The sequence below is a fragment of the Pempheris klunzingeri genome, chromosome 12 (genome assembly GCF_042242105.1).
Source record: "Pempheris klunzingeri isolate RE-2024b chromosome 12, fPemKlu1.hap1, whole genome shotgun sequence".
Classification (NCBI taxonomy): domain Eukaryota; kingdom Metazoa; phylum Chordata; class Actinopteri; order Acropomatiformes; family Pempheridae; genus Pempheris; species Pempheris klunzingeri.
In genome coordinates, this window is record NC_092023.1 from 18,770,317 (window position 1) to 18,795,992 (window position 25,676).

The window sequence follows — 25,676 nt, forward strand, 5'->3', positions numbered from 1 at the left end:
TCAGGTGTCATCATGTGATCACATCCTGATGACAAATCATGAATAATGTGGAGTTGTTACAAAACCAGTTCTGCCCACTTGAAAGTGTGCTATGAAACCACTTTTATGTTATTTTTTTTAGTGATTGCAAATGAATGATTAGTGGTAACACAGCCATGTGCAACAAATATCCAGGTGTTTATTGTGCCAGCCTCTGCACTTTACATCAAAAACAGAGAAACTATTGTTTTGGGTCTTTCCCCTTTGACTGAAACTCAACAGTGACAAAGAACTCAATGATCACAAATGACAGTATATTTCCACAACAGTATCTGTGGGTTTTCCTCTCCACAACACTTTAAATCTGCAGCGGTGAGCATTTACAGCCACATTCATTTGAAAATAAATGCTAAACGCAAGAAGAACAAAGGCAATGACACAGCACATGAGGTACAATTTTGAATACTTTCAGTTTATAAATGATTTCCCTTTATTTGTATGAGTACTTTTGATAAATAAAGCATGTTTGAGTTGATACACTGAGCAACATAAGTTGATCTTCACAACAGAAATGATGGAAGAGAGGAAAGTAGAATCACAGTTGTATTTCCTGTAACATCACTGTTTATAACAGCCACACTAAATAGTTTTCCTGACATGAGTGTGTCTTAAATCTTTACAGGTGAGCCGAGTGGAGCACTATGTTTGCACGCCTGCTGTCATAGTAAAGATGTCCCACCCCAGAAGCGGGGACGTGCTGCCCCCTATCAGCAGCGCCATGCCCCGCCCCGCCTATCAGCATCCCCAGTCGGTGTAGAGGAGCTGGGAGTCTGGAGGAGCAGGAGCAGGCAGCGCAGAGTTCAGCGGCTCCCGCCTTCGTCCGACACTTAGCTAGAGCTGCGCCCCAGGCAGTGGAGGTGATGATGGCGGCGGCTGTAGAGAGAGGAGGCGTCCGGGCCGCTTTCCTGAACCCGAGCAGCGGTGGCGGCGGTGGACCAGCACCGACAACGCTCCCGACCGGAGTGTTAGCCGGAGCTGTGGTGTTGGGGTCCGGCAGCATGCCCGTACCCATGAACCTCTTCGCGACCTGGGAGATAGACCGATCATCCCCAAGCTGCGTTCCGAGGTAACATTAACGTTGTTGTGTTAGCGTTTAAATACCACGGACGACAGCGCCTGCACATCACCGTGTCGCTGGTTAAACACGAGGCTAACGTCGGACAAACAACGCCCTCGGTGACTGAGAGCCGAGCCGCCACACATTTCCAAAACACTGCTGGGTTGCTAACTAGCAAGGTGGCTAATGCTAAAGCTACCGAGCAAATAGCACTGGTGTTCGAGTTCCTCTCATGTTTCGTGCTGAAAGCATTTCACTTTCAATCTTATTTCTCTGAATAAAGACGCAGTCTGCTAAAATGGCCAACTCTAAACTGCCTCATACAAATGAATATATTAGACGTGCTCACCAAGTGTGTAATTGTTTAGTGAACACTTAGTGTATTGAATCGTACTCCGACCGTTACGATAACTAGCTAGCTTTAACAAAAGTTGAGCTAACTAGTTTATCGCTGAAAGAGGCAGCTGCTGCTTATCTCCTGCTCTGTGGCTGTGGAGATATTACTTCTCCCTTTTTTCGTGGAGGCCTGTGCTTGAGCTGCTTTACGGTATGCATGCCACCAAATGGTAACATAACAATCTATAAATACAGTGACATGGATGCCGTTCGTCTCATAAGTAGCCAACATCCTTTTCATCCCTCACCAGAGTTATGTGTCATGAGCTGTCTTGAGCAAATGGGCACTTCAGCAGCCGGCTGGCCATTTGATATCCATACAGTTTTGGCGTTCACCTAGTGTGGGCTGCTGTATGTTTATGTTCAAATCCTCCTGTGTAGTCCTAAACTAACATAAACACAACCACTCACGGTGTTGACACAGCAGCTGGCACAAGGACGGACCGAGCTGTTTTGATTGTCACTTTTGTGGAAGCATACTTACTGGCAGTGATCCGCATTGTCTTGATGCTGCTCTGGTGGCAGCATTTAATCTAGAGTATTGCAGTAATATTCAGTAATACTCTGCAGTGTTTAGTATTCATCGGCAGTGAGCAGGCATTGCTGCCACCTGACCAGAAACCTCTTGGGAGCTGTGGGCACATTAATCAGCTTTGACCTAGATCTGCTCCACACACTGGGAGGGAAGTGGGCTTGCAAGGGAGGGTTTCCTCCACTGTGTGTGTGTGTGTGTGTGTGTTTGCCTTCTGCTTCTTCAGCGCCAGTGTCGGTATGCTAGTGTCAAAGGAGCCATAGCTTGTGGAAAACACTGATAGTTCACAGTGATGGTTGATCTTTCAAATCTCGGTTTGAATATTTCTATATTTTGACTGTGGCAGCTCGGCTGTTTTGAGAATGAATTGCATGTTTCGAGTGACAGCATTATTTTCTCCAATCCTACAGCTCGCTATCCTTTATATTGTAGTCTTATTATAAAAATAAGAAAAAGACTTTTATTTTCAATTCCGATCTTGAAAGGACGATTAGATTTCATGACCACAATCTCTTCCACAACAAAAACTGTGAGATCATTGCTGTTTGTCTGTGATGAACTGCCCATTGTTTTCGAGCTCTTTTCTAGGACAACTGACATACTGTACAAGCAACTGCAAGCATTGTTTTCTGGCATAGGACTCCAGTGAGCTTGCCTCTGATAACTGTATCCATTCTGTTTTAAGGCTACTGGCTAGCAGAGAAAGCAGGAGACATGTCAGCTCATTTGCAGAGCGTGCCATGGATGGCACATTGATTTCCTATGTCTCTGCCTCTGCACTATGTGCTCTCTCTCTCTCTCTCTACTGTGGAGGACATGCAAGGTGCTGTATTAAAGATGGATAAGGATGAGGATGATAATGGATTATTAATGAGGCATAGAGTAAAGGTTTACCAGTCATTATTCAGCATAAGACTGCAGTAGCTGCCATCAACAAAGACTCAAGTCACTGTTGATGTCAGGGGTAATTTGTTAGATCTGATATGTAATGGAGTAGAGGTTATTGTTGATAATGATCTATGTTTATTTAGGCTAAAAAGTCTTGTTGTCGTATTTGTTTGACATGGTGGCTAGTTGTTAAGTTGCTAACAGCGCTTTGATTTGCCAAGCCTCTTTCTGCCTTATGTGTTTTTAGACCACTTATCCTAGACTGGTGTGAAAGGTCCTGTATGGAGCCCAACCCATAGGCCTGTTGTGGAGATTCTGCCTTGGCATTCTTTCAGGGGCTGGGCCATTTTGTGTGCAGCTGTTGCTCCTCCACTAGCCTTTAGCGGATGGGGGTGTCCAGCTAAGTGCACAGTTTCACGTAAGGGCATAGGGCTGTTAGCAATTGACTGTTTTTATTGTGGTACTCTAAAACATCAGACACAGCTGTTGTTTGTTAATAAGATGCAGTCTTAAAAAGAATAATCCCTCTAAGCCCAGCAGCCCTACTGAAAGCCATGCCTAGGGGAAAATATTTTATTCAAAATGGAAAGTTTAATGTCAGCTCTCATAAGTCCTCGCAGTATGGGATTGCAGTTCCTTACAGTTTTGCTGTTGATGCACCTTTGGCAAAGACTCACAAAATGACTTTACACATTCTAACGTTCTTCTCTGCATTTTTTATGTACTTCTTGACTATTGCACAGGATCAAACAACATTCATAATAATATTTATAGCCCCTTACAGTTGCCCTTGTTGTTAAAGATTGCTTGTCATATCTAAATGCAACCATGATACAATATTTGACTGTTTTTTACCTCCCATCCACAGCCCTGTTAGAACTGTTGGACAGGCACTGTTGTTTTTCCACCACTGCCACCCTCCAATGTCTCTAATAGCACGTCTTATTAGTGTTGCAGCTTATTTCTTATAAACTGGGTTTTTTTGTTCTTGTGTTAACTGTCTTCTAAAGTAACCTCAAATTTATCAGCAGTATGCTGGGAGCAGAGAAAGTTTACTCCACCTTTTGTCCTCTTTTTACCCTCAACAAATAGCTGACCGCCGCTTTGGTAATGTTGCTGAGTAACCAAAGATTGCTAAGAAATGCAATGTACAAGGTGACTCCTGAAATACCCCTCTGTACTGATCACAGGATTAATTCAAGGATTTCTTTCAAGAAACTATTGTGTTAAAGGAAGCTGAAAAAATACATGCTAGTAAGCTTTATCTATGCTCATTGCCATGTAGATGATCTAGATGGTTTCAGTGCTGTGGTGGCTATTTAGGCTTTTAAAACGCAATGCTATGAGATACAATAATGTACACATACATTTAGGTACAGTGGCTTTATTTTCACAGATGTTGTTTCCCTCTCATTACAGACATGCTGGAATAGATTGTTTTAAAGGTGTACATGCGATTACATAGCAAAAGCAAATCTTAATTAATTAGGGGTGGGCAATCTGGCCAAAAATATCACAATCTACTTAATCACAGTCATTTTCTCCATTGGAATACAGTGGTGCATTAAACATACTCACAGGTCTCTCGGAGGTGATTAAAACCTGAGTTTAATTTGAAGGTGTAAATAGAAGCCATAATATAGAATTATCATAAAATAACACTTTTTAAATACAACTCATATTGAATCCCATGTGATCAACAGCTTTGCATGGCACCATATACTTTGTTATACTTTGTCAGTAAAATTCACTCAGTTACCGCTCTCAATTTTATGGTGCTTTGGTCAATTTTTTTCAACTGCTCATATGTTTTGGTCACTGATTTTGTTTTTGTTCCATGGGATGCTAACGAGTAGAAGTCATCATGGGTCTAACCAGACTCTAGGACCCAAGACCTGACCTGGGACTGATGCGAGTTTGGGTCCACGATATATTTTGGTTGGTTTGGTCTGGGTTCTGTGGTTTAGATTGGTTTAGAGTGAAAGTAAGGTGCAAGCAGGAGGCAGAGGAAAGACTGAAAGCTTCTGTCTGGGTCTCCTTCATGAAAACTGTGAACAGAGATGACAAGAAAGTACACGGGTCCTGGGTAAAGCGGGTCCTTTAGGGTTCAGGCCCATCACTTCAGACCAGCGGTGGCCTCTGCTGACAAGCAAGGCTGTGCTGCACTGAAGCACTGTCCACATATCCTTTTTTTCTTTCAGAAGCTTTCTTTTAAGGTGGTCCAATAGGTTTGTTGTGTTGCCTTCAGAAGAGCCCACTGTTGCTTGTCGAAGTTTACAGTTACATTTGCTGTGGGAAATATCTGCATAGCCACTGCATTGCCAAACTGTTCCCATATCACGGGCGTTGAGTTTTGGCATCAGCTCCTTATCTGCCACACCACTAGTCATAACTCTTGTTGCATTATTTACAACACACAAAGTATATTCATCCAACCAGATTGTTGGGACATTTTAATAGTTCACTGTATAAAATGTCATATCGCACACCCACATCTAAAACTTGGGAGGCGGGAATGTTCTGGTATTTGCATGAATGCAGAGGTCAAGATGGCGCTATTTTTATCTACTAACAGTAAAGAATGTGTAGCAGCGCGTTGGCTCCTTACCAAGTTCAAAGATCCTTTTACAACTTGGAGCTCAAAAGTCATGACCTTTACCCTCACCTCTAACGTGATGGGGGTAACTGAGCGAGTTGGTCATGGTTGCCGCCCAAGCTCGCCAGGCATTATTGTTTCCAAAATGGTAGGCAAGTTGTTATCGTAGACATCTGTTAAAAATCAACAGGTTTTCACAATATATATTTTCTCATTTGGGTCACTGAACGAAAAATGTTTTCTAAGATCTGGATTCAGCTAGTCTGTCTTTTAAGTTTCTCTATCTGGCTTCAGTGAGGGGAAGACATCTTAAAGGTTTTTTCTTTCCCACAGGCTACAAAACAACATTTTTCTGTTTTTTCCTCCGACGTTTATCTTGAGCAGAGCATCTTTCGTTCTAGCTGTTTGATTCAGGCAAGTCCCAAGATGACCTTATTCTCTCGCGAGTGGCAGAGCCTTATCTCAACAATAATTGAGTATACTTTGCAGGCTTTGGTCAGATGTTTGTTACTTCTGCCCCGATTCTGTGTAGTGTATCAGATTGGGTGCTGTGAATGGCCAAAAAGTCATATATCAGTGTATGGCATTTCATATCCAGATAACGGTGCATTTTCTGTTGACTCGACGAACAAATAGATTATATAAAATGACCACATGGAAAGGCCTGCTAATTGTTATGCTCAGCACCTACACATACTTATATCTGATTATTTCTTTTATTTAGAACATTTGTGCAAATGTTCAATTACGCATGCAATAAAATATCCTCTCCATGTTTGTTTGTCTTGCCTTCATGCAATTTTGAAAGCCTGCTTCAGTGCCGTGTGGAAGAGCGCAATGCATCGTCCAAATGAGGCAAAGTATTGCCATAAAGAGTGTGATTCGCAACACAGAAATAAGCGATAGGCCTTTTTCTATTGTCATGGTATACATATATTGTCTTATCGCACCTCCCTAGTGCTGTGTATCTCTCAAAGAAGATGAACAAAAGCAAACTTGGCCTGAGCTGGAGTAACACTATTGTGTCCTCTTTGTTCTAGGTCAGTGGAGATGAAGCCAAAGTCTTTATATATCCCGGATGCTGTGATGCACACAGGCTTTTACTATATACTGAAGTTTGAGTTGTTAACGTGCAATCTTCAGCGTCATTCCCAACCTTAATCTGTTTGATTGAATGTCTAATTCTCTGTCTGTTCATTTTAAAACCAAAGATGAAACCATTAAATCACGCTATGAATGAAGGAGGCCTATCTGTCAGATAATATGAGCTTACATTCCCCTTTCACCTCTCCGATAACCCCTGTATCTCAAGGCTCGGATATTGTTTCTCCTAGCAGGGGAGCTGCAGTAATCTGATTTCATAACAGGAAAAGAAGAGCTAGTAATCTGATGCTGCACACACACACTGTCTGCTTAATCCTCCGCTTCCTTTTGCAATCATAAACAAGGTACACCAGCCCTCTCCAGTGCCCTTCAGGGTTGTGACATAGCATTCAATGTCAGGCTGAGTCATGTTTACAGTTGGCCACACAGACAGCATTGGCATATGATGCACTGTTACTGTGAATGCCTCATTGTAGAGTGAATTCCACTTAAGGAGATCAAACTTACTGAAAGGTTGCTGTTGCAAGAAGTTGAAAGTAAGTGAAGTAATGATATTGGTCAGGGAATTTAAGTTTAATGTGATTGTTTCTTAATGATAATTTGTCTATGGCCTCTGCCATTGTAGAAAATGAAAATGTACATTTTTGGGCCTATTAAGTCATTTTTGTAGGTCTTTCCTAAAATACATTCACAGTTTTTGGAAATAGGAACTAATAACTGGTGTGGTCTGCATTTGTTTTATGGTGTCTTTGAATAAAATCAGTCTTAACTGAGCTACAGGCTCCACCATGCTGTTCACACACTTTGCTAACAGTATACCAATCAGCACGTTCGCTCCCCTCTTTTTCATGCTCACTCCCACTGCTTGAAATGTGTCAAAATTCTCTTGGTTTCCTTCCCTCTCTTCCTGGAGGAGGAGGAATTTCCTTGGGAAACGTTTCACATTCCTCCAACTAGAGAGCCGAAGCCAGGCTGCTTTGCTCTGCCCTCAGCCCCCTTTTGTATTCTGTTGTTGACCATCAACCTGCTCTCTAGGGGGTGGGGGGAGCAGGATTGGACCTGTGGATTGCCTACCCCGTTGAAAAGTTTTGCTGAACTGGCCCTGAGCTTCACATCGAATTGGCAGGTGCTGAATGCTCATGTTGAATTTCTCACAAAGGGAAAAAAGGTTTGTTTCCCCCTGCCTGGACCTCAGATTGTGAGACAGGCCAGATTCTTGTGTGGGTGGATACCGGGGTCTCTGCTAGTGAGGAGATCCAACTTCCTGATCCAACAAATGAGGCAAGGAAACTGTCCTCCAACACAGGGAGGATCCTGTCAAAATAAGCACATTGGGGACAAGGTCTCTCAACTCGTATTTCTCTCCTGTTCGTGCTCTACTTATTTCCCACCTCTCCCTTCAGGCATTTCCTGAGCCGTGTGTGCCAGCAGCAACACAGAGACGATTATTTCATGCACAGAACATTGTGGCATGGATGAGTGAGAGCACATGACACAACATTTGAAAGCATGAAGCATTGACATAAGGTCAGTTATAGATCCTGTGCTGCATTCTAGCACAGTCTGCTGCTGTAAACAGTCACAGGTAGGAGTGGAGTGATGTGGAGAAAGTTAAGATTGCAGGAATGATTAGTGACTGTGTTGAATGGTGAAAGGCTATGCTAGATCTGAGTCAACTGTTTTTCATTGACAAAATCTCATAATTATTACCAGCCCTTTTCATTTCTTTAACCCTATGAAAGTGCTCCACCCCCACCACGGAGGTCTTGTTTGCATCTTTCTGTTTAAACAATAATTTAAATTAAATAGTATCTGTTCATTTGTAGCAGAAAACTAAGACATTGTTCTTGATGATGTGCGCCCTTGCTGGAAGTTGATGACGTCATTAAACTACGTCACAGCCGTACATATTGTCGTGACCACACGTGGTGCAGTGGTGTTGCCCAGGTCGGGCGGGGGAAAGTGGCACAGTCTTTAAGAGGCTCTAGCGGGCTCAGCTTCCAAGCTAGAGTAAAGATATGAGTATCATTTGATAAAAGACAATTTATCCATCCATTGGTGCCAACCATAGGGGCAATATTTTTGTTCTATCAAATAGCCTTTGCTTATAAAAACGACCAAAAATTACAGTTATATTTTGTTTGTTTCTACATTCAGAATTGTTTTGGATCAATGTGTTTTGTGTCTTCTTTTAGTCAAATTTGATGAAAAAGCACATGAGATTTTTTTCAATTATTATGGTTCATTGACTTACATAATTTTTTAGCTACGGTTGTACAGATTTTAGAGATATGATGCATTTGAAGATTCTCCAAGAAATGATCTCACAACTAGCGAAAACACCAATGTAGGCACAGGCAGGCCATTTAAATTATAGAGTTCAAAGGGTTAATCTCCTTGCAGTGCTCATAAACCAACTGGAAATGTTGCCCTTGTCTTCACTTAATAATCCCCTGAGAAAAGAATCAACACTCGCCTTGGCTGTCCAGTTGGGGACATAACAGTCCCTAGAGTGTCAACTTTCAAATAGCATTGAGCTGGGTGCCTCTGTCTAATCACAGATTAAGGAGTCTCAACTGTCTGGAGCCCTCTTACTGTCCATGTGTTTTTGCTCAATTAGCCCACACTGAAGTTGTGCCTCTCTCTTTGTCTTCTGTGCAAAACCACCAGGGGTTTTGATAGCTTCGTGGACAGAATTTAGACCCACGTTTAGACTGGAATTAAATTGAATAGATGTGTCCCTTGGAGAAACGTGTCTAGGATTAGTCTTAAGGGCTGTGTAGTCCTTCAGAACTAGTTCTAACGACGGGCTGTCTGAGCAAGTCGGATGTCAGAGGTATTTGTAGTTGTTCCAAACAGCTACACCTGAAGGCAGAATGAAAAGCCAGTCGTCGTAGAGAGACAGAGGCACAAAATATCGATTAAATATTGGGGATATGTCTGCACGGTTTCAGACAGTCTGTCCTGGAAGACACTCAAATGTCTGCCATGCTGCAAAGTGTAGCACAAGAGAACTTTGGATAATTAGAGATGTTGAGATTCTCAATAAGAAACTGAACTGGTTTGTCTTTAAAATTAAACAAGAGAAAGGGGTGTTTATTAAATTATCTCTGGCACTTCCTGTCAGGCAACTTGCAGATTGTGTCAGCTATTGAAAGCACTTACTCAGAAAGGATCTTCATCTCTGTCTATCCTAGTTAAGGAATCATGTCTCTGTTGATGGGGAAAGCTGTCGTTCTCTACAGCAGCTCTTTTCATATTGTCTTGTTAGAGTGTGATTGTTATTTATGAGTTCATGGATACAGAGAAAAACGATAGGAACGCTGGAGATTCTGGACCATGGACACATTCAGCACATCAGTAATTTAGACACATTAAGCCAGGGGAATAGACAGGGAGGAGTATCTTCTTGCAAGTTTTAGCTTTTTTTTTTTATCACTTTAAGAAATGAAGCAGAATCAGATTTGCTGATGCTGACCATTATACATTTATTGATTCTGCAAATCCCAGTTCCCACCCTTTGTTTTTTCTTTCCGGAAGTGTTGTCAACATTGCAGAGTCAGAGTATGTTGTGGAAAACCTATTTATCAGCTGCAGTGCAGTTAGCATCATATTGCTTTCTAAAGCCATATTTCCTCATACCCCCATATCATGTGCAGTGCAGATGGTAATGCATCAGTAGGAATGCGGTAGAAACTCTTTGTCTTTCTTTACGGGCAGATGTCTACTTTTGTAAAATCTCTGATCAATGGTTAGAGCAGTACCGATAAGATCACGGTGGTTGCAAGAAGAGTTAAAGGGCAGACTTAATCCTGGCAGCATATGGCAGTATGAAATATGTATAGACAAACTGAATAGATCCTTTTGATGAAACGTCAGCACTGTGTAAATTTAACTCAAAAGTAATACCTAGGAGAATGAGGTTAAGTGTAGCCTCTGCAGGCTCTTAAATTTCTAACAATAATCTTTTCAACTAGATTTGAGCCATAATGTGATTCTGGGTCAATGTGGAGGTCTGGCAGGCTTTCCAGCATCCTTTTTCATTGCGTTTTCATCCTTACACAATCCAGCCCATTCATCAGGACTTTTTTAAGATGAATTATCTTCAGTGATTTTTTTTTAAAAAGACTTACATAAGCCCTGCTAGCTATAAATACTGGAATCTGACATATTCTGGACACATTAATTTATTCATGCTGTTATGCAATTCAGCATGCAATTCAGGCTGTACATTAATGGTTACAATTATTATCAAAGTTATTCTGCTCAGTATTGAGCAAAACTATCATTATGTATCATTATTATTCATCTGTCTCCTGCAACATTAACTGCTCTGCAATTTCCAAATTGGCAGAAAACTGTGTCTAGACTTTGTAACCCTACAAATAGTCATGTGCCTTTTTTTAAACACTTTTTTTTCAACAATTGCTTTCTTCTTTCAAGATGTTTGCATTTTCCTGGTCAGTTGGCTAGACAGAGAGATTGTTTTAAACAAGGCTTTGCGCTTGAGCTTTTGATCCCACCATAGACTCCGGCAAAGGAACGTTCCTGCCACCTTAATAGGATTTTAAAGCTCAGTCGAAACCTTGTCAGAGGCCGTGACCCACACAGGATTCACCTGTACCTGTTGGGCAGGTTACTATAGACTCATTATGAAGTCACTGGATACAGCAGGCATAAACTCCGAGACCTACCTGTATTGAAAGGGTATACTGTATATTACTGTAGTTAACTACTTATCTGATCATTTTTTGCATGCCACAGAGATATCATCTGTAACGTTGCCTCCATTATGAAGTCCTGTGGCTGATCTGGTCAAGGTGTTTTATGTTGGCTCTGTTTTTGCCTGTAAACATGCAGTGTCTGGTCTGATCTTGTCTTGCATGGCCACTACAAACATTGGCCTGCCGACCTCATCAGTTTGTGTTCAAGGCTGAACAAAAGAGCTGTTTAGCACTGCAAAAACTGCAACAAAGGATGACAGCCATGCACTGAGTTCCTGAAAACTATTGTCAGATCACCGAGGTTTGAATGCAGCATGGGGTTGTATATTTAATTGGCAGAGTTGAGAAAGAAGCTAAAAGTAGTTTGACGAACCTCAATGGGAGCTTGTAGAAGCATTTATTTAAACAGGAGAGACCATGTTGATCTATGGATGTAGTGCTCTGTGAACGCTGACTCACAAATCTTGTCAGAGGCTCTTTTTGACTTGATGATAAAATATGAGGACAGATTCACCCCACTTATACATTTCCTTGTGTCATTGAGCAGCAAGCTTTGCCTTACCTCAAGCAAGCATTTTTCTTCTGCCCCATATTTCTCAATAAGAAAACATGCATAACTGGCTAGCACACCCCTCATTATCAGAGAGGACTCTTTGAAGGATTCTACAAAACAGCCCACACAACGAGAGCATAGTGGTCAAATCTGTGATTCAGACTTCACAGATATAAATGTTTGTTTTTTTTCAAATGTTTCAGGGAAAGCACTAGCTTAAATCATCAAATGGAAATAAAATCGGGCACTGAGCTCTAATGCACCAGCCGTGTTGTATTACATAAAAAGTGCTGGTAATCCCGACAACAGTCAGATTCTACCACAGCTCTGTGGAGCCTCATGACCACAGAGTTCACAAAGACCATATTACAGAGTATTATGACAGTTATGAGTGCAGCCATTACGTCCTCTTCTCTCGCATTCTCGGAAATAACCGGTTTATCTGTTTGCCAATCTATTTTTCTTTTCATTACATGTCCCTCAGGGTGGTTTCATACCTGAGTGATGACACCCTTGCCTGCCTTTCCATTGCACCAAATCACGTCATCACCGCTCATGTCTTTGCACCTGCTTTCCCAACAAAGCTAAAATTCATCCCAGCAATGACTCAACACTAACTACATGTTGAAGGAGGGATTTTAATAAATCGCTAAAGTGGTGTTGTGCGGTTGCATCTCAAATACCAGAGCCATATGGAACCTCAGGTGCTCAAGCTTCCTCCAACAATCCGAAGATTTGCATGATTGGTGCATGAGGTTTGACAAGGAAGTTGTGCATTTAGCCATAGCTTGGCTAAAATATGGCTGTTGGAACACAGTGAGCATACAGATGGAGAGCGGAGGCTTTTTTAGTGCATGTTGAATACCTCCCACCCTCTGGATTATGTTACAGGACAAGTTTGTGATGTTTCACTTTTTAAGTACTGTAAAAACTGGGCAATAGTGGAATCTATAGTAAGTAACATTTATTCACTGTGATTAAGTCAGGATAAGGCTCTGTGCTGCATGTAGGGGGGAACTTTTTACAGCCACCTATCAACCCTATAGGGGTTTAGTGATTTAAGCCTGTGTCTACATTAACATTGCAAGAGCTCTGTTTAGCTTAATCATATGACGTCTGGCCAAGCTTAAGCTGCCATCTCATTACAAAATTTTTTGTATTGTGTTTTGATTAATGAGTGCACACCATCTGTTGTTTTACATTACAAGAATTCATGCCTGCTGTGAAATGTTCACTGTTGCAACCATGGAAGCTTAAATAATGTATTTGTGAATGTTGACCTCTGACATTCAGCACTGTGTTGTCATCAAAAAGTCAAAATAGACCCCCCCCTCCTTTCAAAGCTCATGCCTGTGACTTAATTATCCAAAGGTCTTATTTATTTCAGTCTCATTTTGCTGCTGTTCTCTTTCTATTCAAACCAGTATGTGTCTCAAGAATAAGTGTGCCACAGAAATTTGGCACTGCCAAATTAATAGCTTCCTCTTGTTCTCTTTGTGTACACCAGTCACAGCTTCTTCCTCCTCTCTAACTGGGGCCTTGAGAAGATTTCATTCGGGGAATTAAAGCCCAACCAGCATATGGCCATCTGGCACACATAACCAGATATTTGGGGGCTGAAATAGCTTTTGCATGCAAGCCTAAGTGCAGGCTAAGCTCTTGTGGCACATCCTACTGTGTGAACTTGTTAAAACGGATCAATCAGTCTTCTGGATTAGACCTCATCACTCATGATGTAGATTGGACTCAAAAATGAATTCAGATGCCTCCAAGTTACCTACCATCATTTACTACTTCACTGTTCCCCGTCTAGACACAGTGCTGTAATCTGTATTCGAAGCCAAAAATGCAAAAAGGATTAATTTATAAAAGAAACATTTGCGTAGGTGGTGTGAGTATGGATTTTAGAATGTAATGCTCTGTTTTGTGCGCTTTTCTCTTTGCTTGCAATTTGATTTAAAAGCTATGAATAAAATATTTTTTTTAAAAATGAAAGAAAAATGTGCATTACTGCCTGAGCAAATCCTGCCAGTTCCATAGGCTAGATCTCACTGTGACTAGATTCAACCCCTTTATTCCTGATGAATGAAATATTCAGAAGAAGTAGCTTTTAGACCAGTGTACCCTTTATTTGAACTAAATTATACAACTAGACATGAAGAAATAATAGTGGCATGAAAGGACAAAGTGCTATGGCTTTCTTCAGCCAGAGCCTCGACTAGAGAGAGAGGATTTTATTGTCAGTCCCCGCCAACATAAACTAGTACCACACACGGCGTCCTCAAGAATTTCATAGTGTTATGTTCAAACATGCTTGATTAAAAGAATGTGACTGCATTCATATCTTCGAGAAATAGCTCGCTAAAAGCATGACTTGAACTCTCCTTTTTCTTTTTTTCTAGCATGGAAGCCCCCCAGCACATACCAAACATAGACAGTCTCTTTTTCATTCAGACCTCTGTTACATCACTCATCCTCCATCCTCCACTTCCCCCTGCTTTGTGCCTCTGACAATCGCTGTGCAGTGATCCGAGGGCATGGAACTGGCAAAACATCAACTAGAATGCTGACCAGGGGAAAAGAATTACAAAAGTGTGTTTTTGTTTAGGCAGTGTATCGTTCAATTCAGAGGGTCTGATGGCCTCCCTGCCATGCACGCTCATTTGTAGACTTTGAGCACCCATGTCCATATTTGCATAATGAACGCTTTTTGTCATGACTCTATCAATGTTAAGATGTTATTAGGAATAGGGAAATGGGAACAGTGTAATGCTCTTTCCAGCAGAGACAAATGAGAACATAAGCGGCACTTTGTCTAAGCAGCCATATCTCAACATAGGGCTTTTTTTTTCATTTTTTGAGCTATTTCCAATTCTTGCCAGCTATTGGGATGACAACTGTGGCTGCTGTCTCTTTGTAGGCTCTTACACTGAAGGGTCTTTCTATCACAAGTTATTTAGGGATGCTGCTGTCACTAAAGTGGTCCAGAAATATCGTAGCGATAGCAGCCACATCTGGGACTAATGGCTTTGAAGGATGTTTATGTAGACAGGGTTTGTGTTTGTTGACATCAGTCCATACAAGAAACAAATTTTAACATAGTGAGTGAGACTTTTTAAAACTGTATTGTTGTCAACTGAACTGCAGCTCCATGATGTCCACAAGGAATTATCATTGTTGAAGCATTAAGAATGTATAGCCTTTTCCTTCTTGAAATATAAAAGAAAGATCTGTGATGGGAATCGCCTCTGTTTGATCTTTCTTTGCCGTGACTTTTCAAAAACAAGGAATCAACAGAGGGAAAACTCTGTGGTCTCTGTGTTCTGGCCTTCAACTTGCATGATTAATCCCTTATATGTTTCCAGTCACATCTTCTCAAATGTGATGCCAATCCTAAGTGTCTGGGGAGTTGATTTAAGATTTGGGTTTTACATTTTTTAAAAGATATCTTTTGATGTTGGTGTAATATAAACTATATCTGCTGCCACATAAGCAGTCTCCATACAGACATATCGTTTTACCCAACTCAAAGCAAGCGAGTGGCTGAAGTTCTCTTTGAGATCTGACTCCGGAGAAACCTGTGTGAGGCCCCGTGTGCGAGTGTATGCGCGTGCATGTGTGTTTAAAGAAAGCCAGCCTGACTTGGGAGGGTGAGGTCAGAAAGGGGCTAACATCAAGGATTATCGGCTGTGCAGAGTGTGTGTGTGTGTGCCTGGGCTCTGCTCCTTGACTTCCACCCTGCTGTCCACCTTTGCACTACACCTACCTCCATTGTATATATCGTTGTCAAAGAGTTCTATATTGTTTATATTGTCCTGTTCTTTCCTTCTACTGTACATAGAGAGTCAAGTTTCACCAAGTCAAATTCCTTGTTTGCCTGTTCAAACTTGGTCAATAAAGTTGATTTGATTTGATTTTGATTTGATTAATCCACCTCCCATAATTGATTTGGTCTCCTCTGATGTTCTAGCATCGCTTTAATACAGGTAGGCCAAGTTTCTCAAGCTTCGAATGTTTGTCTCCTTTTCACTCTGAAGTCTTGTTGCTGTAGAGAAAATGGATGAAGCGGCTGAGATAAGATAATACACCATGTCATATAACCCACAATCACAGGCCTCTTATCTAAAACCAAACATTTGACCACGGCTGTTTGAGTGTGCTGTCTGATAAGTTGTTTTGTTTGTCCAAGACAGATAAACGTGAAAGGATTTGAGCCTACCGCAGACTGATCATCTTTCATAACACAGTGGCTCTCATTTCTTTTATATGTTAAAGGTTTCATCGCAGTTTTATAGTCTATTCTCTATACATAAAGTTGCTTGTCGAGTCCTTTTTTCCCTCACAGTCGACACAAAAGAAGCAATTGCCACCTCCATACTTTTGATTGCCTAAGTAATACTGGTATGTCACTGGAAGCAGTCTGTACAATCTAAAAGAGGGAAATGGCCTTGTAATCTAATGGCCTCGCTTCACGTTAGAGACACAAAAGGTCAACAGTTAGTGGCAGTACAGAGAGTGACTTGGATGCACTAATGGGCTTAGATGGTGCGGCACTACTCATGCGTGAGTGATGCCATATAGGCTAAACCTATTAGCTGTAGAGTGTTCAGGCACCTACTGGGTAGCATTCATCACAGCAGTCAATAGCCGTTCATTTAGACAAGACAATACACTGCTGTCAGTTGTTATATATGTTCATGTCAGTAATGGAAGATTTGCGTGTTTACTGATAGTAGCCTGGGGGGGGGGGGGGGGGGGGGGCATGATTCTGATACCCGCATTGCCTTGGGGTTGGTTTGTCCTCTAACTGTGACACAGTTTGAACTTTAGCTGTCCCTCCTCTCACTGTGGTGAAGGTTAAAAGAGGGCTGAGAGTGAGCGAGGGCAGATTAAAAACCACAGCACGGTTCAACATCTGAACAACAGTCAGTTTTACAGCTGAAATTAGTGGCAGATTAATCGATCAGTCACAAAATGATTCTGCAACAAGTGTGATAAATATGCCAAACATTTGCTGGTTCCAGTTTCTCAAAAATCAGGGGTTTGCTGATTTTACCTGGTTTATATCATTTTCATTGGAAAACAGTTTTAGGAGTGTTAAAGGGGCAGAACAAGACATGAAGATGCCACCCTGCTATGGACATTTGTTACTATTTTTGTGACACTTGTGATACTAAATGATTGCTCAATGAGAAAAGTAATTGATTCATTCTTCAAACATGAAATTAATATTTATCTGCAGCCTCAGCCAGTATGTTTAAATACACATCTATATCCCCTGTGTGTGTGAAAATATATCAGAAAGGCTCGACAATCAAACTTACGTGTTGAAATTATGTATAGAGGAATGTGAAGTTTACACTGCACTGAAGTGCCAGTTTATTGGGTTTATTTACCATGACTAAAACGAATAATGACTGATAGAAAAACACTACAATAAAGAGCTGTTGATTCATCTTTATAGTCATTTTGGTAGTAGTTTCTCAGTCCTCATCGATTTGCACTGACTCCCAAGTATGATTTTAAAAAAAAAAAAAAAAAAAAAAAAGCAAAGCGCTCCATAATCAGGATACTAACGTGCATGTGAAGATCAATAAACTGAGTCTACAACAGTGATGACCCAATCAGAGGAGCTTGGCAGACGATGTGTTGACTTAACTAGCACAAGCACTGAAAGTGAAAGAGACCCCCATGGGCTCTTATCATCTGGGAAACAGGCAGAAAATGTATCACTTATCTTTGCTTTCCACCGCCTGTTCACAGAAATGTTGAACTGGGGACCACTGTATAGATTCTCCACCCACCCGGTCTTCTCGTGGATTGATAACACTGGTGTGTATCGGTTCTGCTTGGCACAGAGAGGCGTGCTGTGATCCCACCCCAGGCTGTCTCTGAGAATGTGAGAATGACATGCCTGAAATGGAGGATTAATGCATCTTTTGGGGTGCATCTGCAGGCTCCTATTTTGATCTTGACTGTGTTCCAGTGTCTGAGTGGAGGGGAGACCATACTACAAATACTCCCCCCCCCCCCTCTCCTCCCTTTGCTCCTGTAGTCACAAACACAGTGTTTCCAGATTTTCTAACGCTGGCCATCTGCCAGCTATTTTAGCACAATGATGTGTGATGTGCGTGATTTTGTGTGACACGTAGTCTGTCGCTGTAGTCACTGATCAGGTGGCATAATGAACTGGCACTGGGTAGGAGCACAGGGACAGACTGGCACCAGGTCAGGACAGATGGCCACGAGTTTCACTTGCAACACAGCACAGTGGCAGGCAGAAGTGGAGATAACACCTCTGTCTAATAATAAAAAATCCCTGGTTCCCTAGGTGACCCCTTCAGCGCCTGCAGCCTTTTTAATTACATGTGAATTCCCGGTCTACAGAGAGGGAGAGAGAGAGAGAGAGAGAGAGAGAGAGATGTGACAGAATGGAGATGTTGTTAAACCATCAGCCCTGCTTTCTGCCCCCAACCCCCCCCTTCTGCTGACAGAAAGCTGTGGCCGACTGGTGACTCATCCTCACCATAAGGCAAGCTCAATCCATGGGCTATCTACAAGGTTTAACATTTAATTACTCCAGCCTGAAATAGATTTGAATTTGTTATTCTTGCGCACATGAACTAACTTAGGTAATCGGGCAGCCAAGTGAATTGGCAATTTACACCTAAATGACTCCAGTAAAATGTCATAGAATTGTGTTGTCACCTATGTGGGGCAATAGGAGATTCCACAGAGGAGTCCTGGCCCATTCCTACCGTTTAAAATTTTATATCGCCATCATTAAAGTTCTGTTCTGTTCTGTTGGATAAACGTCTCTTGGGGTCAAATCGCCTTCAGCTAGCTGCCTTCCTTTCTGCCTCCCTTTTTCCTCAGTGTTGTGTTATTTTATGCATGAACACTAAGAACTGTCATCATTTTGACAATAAAAAAGTAAGACAGATGGAATGAAATTATATCATCTACAAGAAAACAGTGGTGAAAGTAGAATTTAAATTTTAAAAAAAACTGACATGACCATGTGTTGTTCAGGAATAAAGAGCACAGAAAGAGTGTGTTGGGTAGTTCCCGCCCTGACTGGCTTTATGCTGTTGTGAGCTGCTCATTTCTTCAGATTTTAAGTCAGAAATCCCAGCACGCAAAGCTGGAAGGTTTAAATTTCTGAAGAGTATCTCTTCATGCATCTCTAAAACATGCATATTTCCCATATTATGCAAAATGTGCTTTTAAATGTCTTTTCAACATAAATATGTGTGTGTCCCTTGTGTGCCTAGAGACAGACAAACTATGAGAGAAGGCCGTCCTCTCTCTTTTCCTCCTGCTCCATCTGTCAGCGGATATGTGTGAAAACGCTCCATTTAGATTTGACTCTCCTTATGATGTCACAAGGGGATCTGTTGATCATGTGACTTTCTCCAGTCAGCTTCAGCAAGCTGACTGTCCCTGCCCACTTAATTGTCCACCTGGGTCCACCAAGTCCACCCTCCAGCTCCTGCTAACACGAGGATGTTGAAAGCGAGACCGAAGCAGCAGATTGTTCTGTTCTTCTAAAAATGGAGCGTTCAGACAGGGGCTGAAAACAGCTGCAGCAGCCATGTCTGCTGTGAGAAAATTTTTTTTTTTTTAAACATTAATCCGTGTAAACCTGTTCTACAAGAACCTCCAGATACAAGTATGAACTTGAAAAAGAGCAGAAAATGGGACCTTTAAAGTCTGAGATTTGTAATAGTGGAAACGTTGTAAACATAACCACAATTTACATTTATCTGTCATTTCTTGTTCAATTCAAAATTTCAAATGACTTTTTAAGACATGACGAATTTCGGAATGGAAAGAACTTCAATACAGTCAACAGTATAAACACAGTATGCCATACTATATGTGCACGGATGCATTTGTTCAGTTCATGCTCCACAATATTCATTTCTAAACAGACGTCTCTGACACTACAATTTCCTTCGTGCTTGAACGTGATGAGTCTTTGTGATTCATATGTGCAGAGCAGGGAGTGTCCGAATGAAGTTGGTGAGTGGCTCTTAAGGATATTTCTTTGCTTTGTCTTTCTTCCTCCCCTTTGACTGTGGCTCAGACTGATCACAATTTAATGCGGCAGGAAAAGTAGGTCAGGAAGCTGTGTTAGCAAACTTCTTTAGGGAGTTGTTGACTTTTTATGGAGTGTCTTGGTTTAGAGGCAAGTTTTTTTTTTTTGGGTGGTTTGGTGTTGGTGAATAGAAGGGAGATTTTGAAAGGTCACAGATTGTTGTAGACCTGTGAAAGAGGCGTGGAACTAAACTTGTTTCAGGTTTTAGCCTTCTTGTGTTGCTCAGTTTTGTTCTACAAGATAGGCCTGGGTGTCCAGGGTTCACACAAAGTCTCGAACGTTTGGAAAAACCTTGATTTTTAATGGTCATGTCTATAAGGTTCGGAAAATGCTTGAATTTGAATTGATTTTCAACATCAGCTGGTGTTTCATCTGCACAATCACTCATGTTAACCAAAAATCTTTTAATATTTGAAAGGAATCTGCCCCTTCACAATACATGTGACAACATACATTGATTACTGTGGGTATAGAGGAATTCCGTCAGTTTTACTATTTATAGTAACAATTTTGATATGATATTAAAGCCTTAGAGTCTGGAGATTTTTGCTTTAAGTATTCTTGAAAGTGCTTGAACTTTCCTCTTAAAAAGCTGTACAAACCTCTACCTGGAACCTTTTGACCTAGATGTGCTTTTGTCTGATAAAATACAGTACACTTGACTATAATGAAAAGCAGTGTGCTTGTCAAAAATGCATATAATATCTTTACAGGCATATGTAGGTATTTGCTTGTTTTATTTGACAATGAACAGATGGCAGTGAGTCACATAACCCTCTGCATTCAACATTTCAGTGTGTAGCAGCACACTGAAACATGGCTGACTGAAGACATTTCACTGCACTATAGCTTGTCAAAGCATCTGTGCCACGTCGTCTTCCATTAAGACATTCGCCCATAAAGCTGACAGTATGACTCCTGATTTAGTGGCACTTCGGTGCATCATCCATCTCAACAAGCCGTGGATTTTTCCTTGATGACAAGAGACACCAAGCCGAATAGAGCAGGGTTTGATTATTGAGTTGCTGTCTCGATCGTTCACTCGCTGTCTTGGCAGTTGTTATTATTATCAGACCTGCAGACCAAAGAAGGAGTGAAGACATACGCAGAAATCAAATGTGGCAATAGTGACTGCTGCTTTGTCTGCCATGCTTGTCATCCCCAGAAGCTGCAGCGTGTCATGAAGGTGTGCTCACATTGTGTTAGTCATACCACTAAATTGTTTCTTTCTCTCTCTCCCTCTCCCGTTCTCTCGCTTTTCCACAGGCTCTGCAGCCTCACACTGAAGAAACTGGTCGTCCTCAAAGAACTGGATAAAGAGTTGAACTCCCTGTCGATAGCTGTGAAAATACAGGTGGGTGGGTTATTCTGTTGGTGTGCGATGGGAGTGGCAGGCTCGGTTACAGAATGTCTGATAGCAGTGTGAGATCTTCTGGAGTCTGTTTCTCAATTCTTTGCTTTGACTGTGCTCTGCTGAACATAATCGCAAAGCCTAGACAATGATAAGACGTGCTACTAATCCTGCTGATTGATAAAAACCTCCTGAGCTGCACAGGAAGCTCTGGTGAGTCACATCCACTCAGGTGCTTTAAATGGCAGACATTACCGCAGCATTACCACTCTTAGTAAGATGGATTGTGCATCTTACATTAATTGCTGATGCATGTTTGTGACTACTGATGTGCAGTCATAACATGTGTTGCCTAGTCTAAGGGTTTTTATTTAAAATTTCTGTCGCACATTTTGTATGGCGGTCACATTGCTTATGATTTAAATGCCAAATTCAAAAGCTTTGCATCAATTCACTTTGATGCAAAGTTAAAGAAAGAAATTAGTTAAGTGGAAATGGAATACAGCAAAAGGGGAGATGGTGTTTCTGTGTGCGAGCATCTGCACAGGCACTAAATAAGCTTACAGTTGGTTTGCTGCAGTAGAGCTACACCGTAGTCCCTCCACACTGCAGAGTAGCGGGTTGATAACTACGGTGCCGACTTAAGGTTAGCTCCGTTTCCTCCTTGTCGTCAACACCTCAATCATCCCATCTTTTAGATGGAATTCAAAGTATTCCTAAAGCACAGTGTGAGCAGGGTAAAGTATCAGCCTCTCAGAATACTGTTTTGTTTGACTGACATATTGTTGGCAGAGTTTGGAGGCGCTGTTTTAACTTGTGAATGTCCCGTCAGTGCCCTTGTGTCTGTGTGATTTTATGTGTATTTACCTGTATGGGAGACGGAGCATGACACAAAATATTTGCTTTAAAAAAACAGCTTCATTTGTCCTTTTGTTTCCTCACGACATTCCAATATTGTGTCATTGATATTACACCATTTTACAATTATTGTCTTTAAATTGCATCATAATGACGCAAACTGACTAGTGTCAATCTAAAATAGTGTGGTATATACTGCACCCAAACTGTCAAGATCATAGACTAGACTCATCTGTAGAGTGTTGGATCCCTGCCTTTAGTCTGCAGACAGGCCTCACAGTTTTAAGAACACACGCTCGGCAGTGAGCCCAGTAGCGGTTCTAAAGATGATGGTCCAGTGCTCCCGAAACAGTTGATTTTGAGAAAGAACTAAGACCAGTGAATACACCGTAAGTGTGTACAGACACACGTATGAACACACTGCCCTGAGGCGGCCATGTGGAAACAATTCTCAGAAGAAGAAGTCATTCAAACTTTCCTGACGGCAGTTGCAGAGAAAATCTGTGCAAAAAGAGAATGTGAGAATTAGACTCACCTAAAAGCGAGAGGAGAGGAGGTAACTTTGTCAAGAACTTGTACCTGAAAGATTTGGTGCCACATGAATTTGAAGTTTGAGTGAAAGCTTTTAAATTCCCCTCACATCACAGAGAATCTAATATGTAGCCAGTATTGCCTGGTGCTGTATTTTTCAGATGCTCTGGTAATATGCATCTCTCCCCCCTTTTCTGCTACACAAATCCCGAGCTTTTCCCTAAGTACCTACCTCTAAGTGGGAATGTTCCACCTGTGCCACGTGTGACACTGTGAGGCCAGCATGTGTGATTTCTCAACACAAGGAAGAGGAAATGTGTATAACAACAATGGGTATGATGATTCCCAGCAGTAGGTTATGATATGCATACGAGTGTTGGGACTTTTTTGAAAAACATGAAATAGCAAGATCATCCAAAACGCAGTAACTATATATTTGTTCTCCATAATTTCTGGCCAAAAAAACCCATGGAAAATTGTCAGTAAAATTGGTGAAATGGTCTTAGCTACAGCTATTTTAATACACACTGTTGCCAATTTAATGAATGAATTTGTTGCCCTATTATCTTCTTAGTAGTTAAGGTTGTTATACCACATACATAAAGTAGTAGCTGAATCTAATCATAATGGAGAAAAAACTCCAGATTCTGCTAAAAACCAACTAGAATAGCAGCAACTGACTCTGACTCAAGTGGAATTCATGTGATTCCATGTGGTTAGAGCTTTAAATCACATTTAAATGTGTGATGAAGTGGTGAAACTAGCTCTTTACTTCAGATAGACAATATTGTCCAAACATAGAGCACAGTACCTAAATGTTCTTTTATGTGAGCTCTGTGACAGCGATTAAATAAAAAGGCATGAATTACACAGAGCCTTCAAACTTCAACCCCCCCCCCTTTTTTTTATCATCTCCACTGTTCCTACTCTCTGCTTTCATGCCTCAGTAATTGACCATTTTTCTGTCCCACTCTCAATAGTGTCCCCCTCATTATGAAATGTAATTGAAATTTTATGCAATGCTGGGTGACTCTATTTAAAGAGAAACAAATCATCCCTTTACTGTCATCCTGAAGGAGAAAGTAACCAACCAAGTGCGGCTTTATCCATGAGCTACGTTGTCTTCAGAGCGTGAAATCTCTCCATTTCTGCTGAGCCGCCCTTAGGACAGTCAAGCAAAGCTCTGTTCACCACAGATCCACTGGAGCATTAAATGCAATTTCCAGCAGGTTTGGTTTGGGAGAACAGAGACACTGAGGGGATAAAGAGACAGTTGGAGAAGATGACAGAGGAATAAGAGGGTTTTGTTTTCAGACAGTGAATGACAAAGCCTCATTACCGCATGTCATCGGTTCTCTGTTCGGCATACAGTGGCCGTCTCTCTTCTCTCTCTGGGTCTCATCAGGTTGAGTGGCCTACATGGACACACAACCCTTGTAATAGCTAACCGTTTGGATGGTCTCCCAACGCCACAGTGGTGGGGATGACGAGGTTGCAGTTTAGTCTCCAGGAGGCTCTGAGTCCCCTGGGAGATAACCGCCTGTATCTCACCCTGGAGACCGCTGGGGCACTTAGCTAAGGTCTGCTCAGACAAGCCTCTGCTACATTTTCTGCACATTGGATCGCAATGTTTTATGCAAATGCATGTGCAGTACATGATTATGCATTTTGTGTCATGCCTTTTTCATGCGCAGTTGCCTGAGGCTGTAGCCAGACATTGATGTCAGCTGGATTATGATAGGAAAGGCGTGCAATCCTCATTTCAGTGCAGGCCGCTGTCCAAAGCACTTCCATTTGCAGTACACTCAGATATGATCCAATTATGTGTGTGAGTGTGTGTGTCTTTTATAGGTGTGTGTTGGGTGAAAGCAGAAACCTCAAAACGCCATTTAAAAGCGATTGCACATTGAACTCCTTTTCTGACCCTAAATCGCTTCCTGTCGTTGCTGCAAACAGGAGCCAATTTAGAGAATTTAACATGCTTAAAAAAGTACAATTGAAAGAAGTGTAAAGTTGAAGTTGTTTTCCCACAGGCTTGTAGAACATCCCCCCATCTGGCCCCAGAAAGACAGTGGAGAAGCTTGTAGCAGGGGAGAGAGGGCGAGAGAAGGGGGGCAAAGGACATTCAGTACAAGCTTTCCTTGCCAAGGCTCTGTATTGTTAATGCATGTCAGGCAGTTTGAGAGTGCTCAGCTTTTGTGCCTTGATTCATTGTACCCGCCACTGAGCATGAGAAAAGAGCGCATACAAGGCCTCTTTGTGGAGCTCAAGTTAGTGACAAGGTCAGACTCAAGGTCAGAGATTTACCCACTTTTTTTCTTTGTATACAAAACAGGGGCTGTGGCTATTGTCAAGGTACTGTCAGCATGTCCTTGGAACATACTGAACTATTAGGCTGGAGAGAAAAACTCTTATTACAACTGAAGTGTCAGCAAAGTTCCCTTTTGTTCTACAAAGCTCTGTTTCTTTAAAGTTTCACTTCATGCATTCTTCATTGCAGTTGCACTAGTACAGTATTCATCCATCCATTTTCTGTACCTGCTTAAATCTATGCATGACCATGGAAAGGCTGGTGTCTCTCCCAGAATGCTTTGGGCAAAAGGTTTTTTTTTTCTTTTTGCTTATATGTGACTGAGATACAGATCTGATTTTTTTTTTTTTTTGCAATGTGACCTCAGTCTGAACTGTCATAGCCCCTGTTGCCAGTCAATACAACCCAACTCCTACGCACTTTTCCAGGCAGATGCATCGTTAGAGATTTGTGGAGAGGCGCTGACAGATGAAGTTAAAAGTAGCCCTTGACATCCTGAAATCTGTTTCTGTGAAGCCATTCATGTCACAACCCCATTATTCCTGGCTCTGACTCAGCATCAACACACACCTCCGTACAGAAGTAGTCGCCATTGCTACACAAAATGCCCAAATTAAAAATGTTGCCCAATTTCT

The 25,676-nt window shown here is 41.6% G+C and overlaps 1 protein-coding gene across 1 annotated transcript in view; it reads left to right on the forward strand.

Annotated features, from left to right (window-relative positions):
- Positions 1–807: 807 nt before the first annotated feature.
- LOC139210542 (phosphofurin acidic cluster sorting protein 2) overlaps positions 808–25,676 on the forward strand; it is a 47,555-nt gene continuing 22,686 nt past the window's right edge. The window contains exons 1-2 of the mRNA XM_070840579.1: positions 808–1,105; positions 21,257–21,344. Of these exons, the coding sequence (XP_070696680.1) occupies positions 900–1,105; positions 21,257–21,344 (294 nt within the window). The 5' untranslated portion in view covers positions 808–899. The remainder of the gene's footprint in view (positions 1,106–21,256; positions 21,345–25,676) is intronic.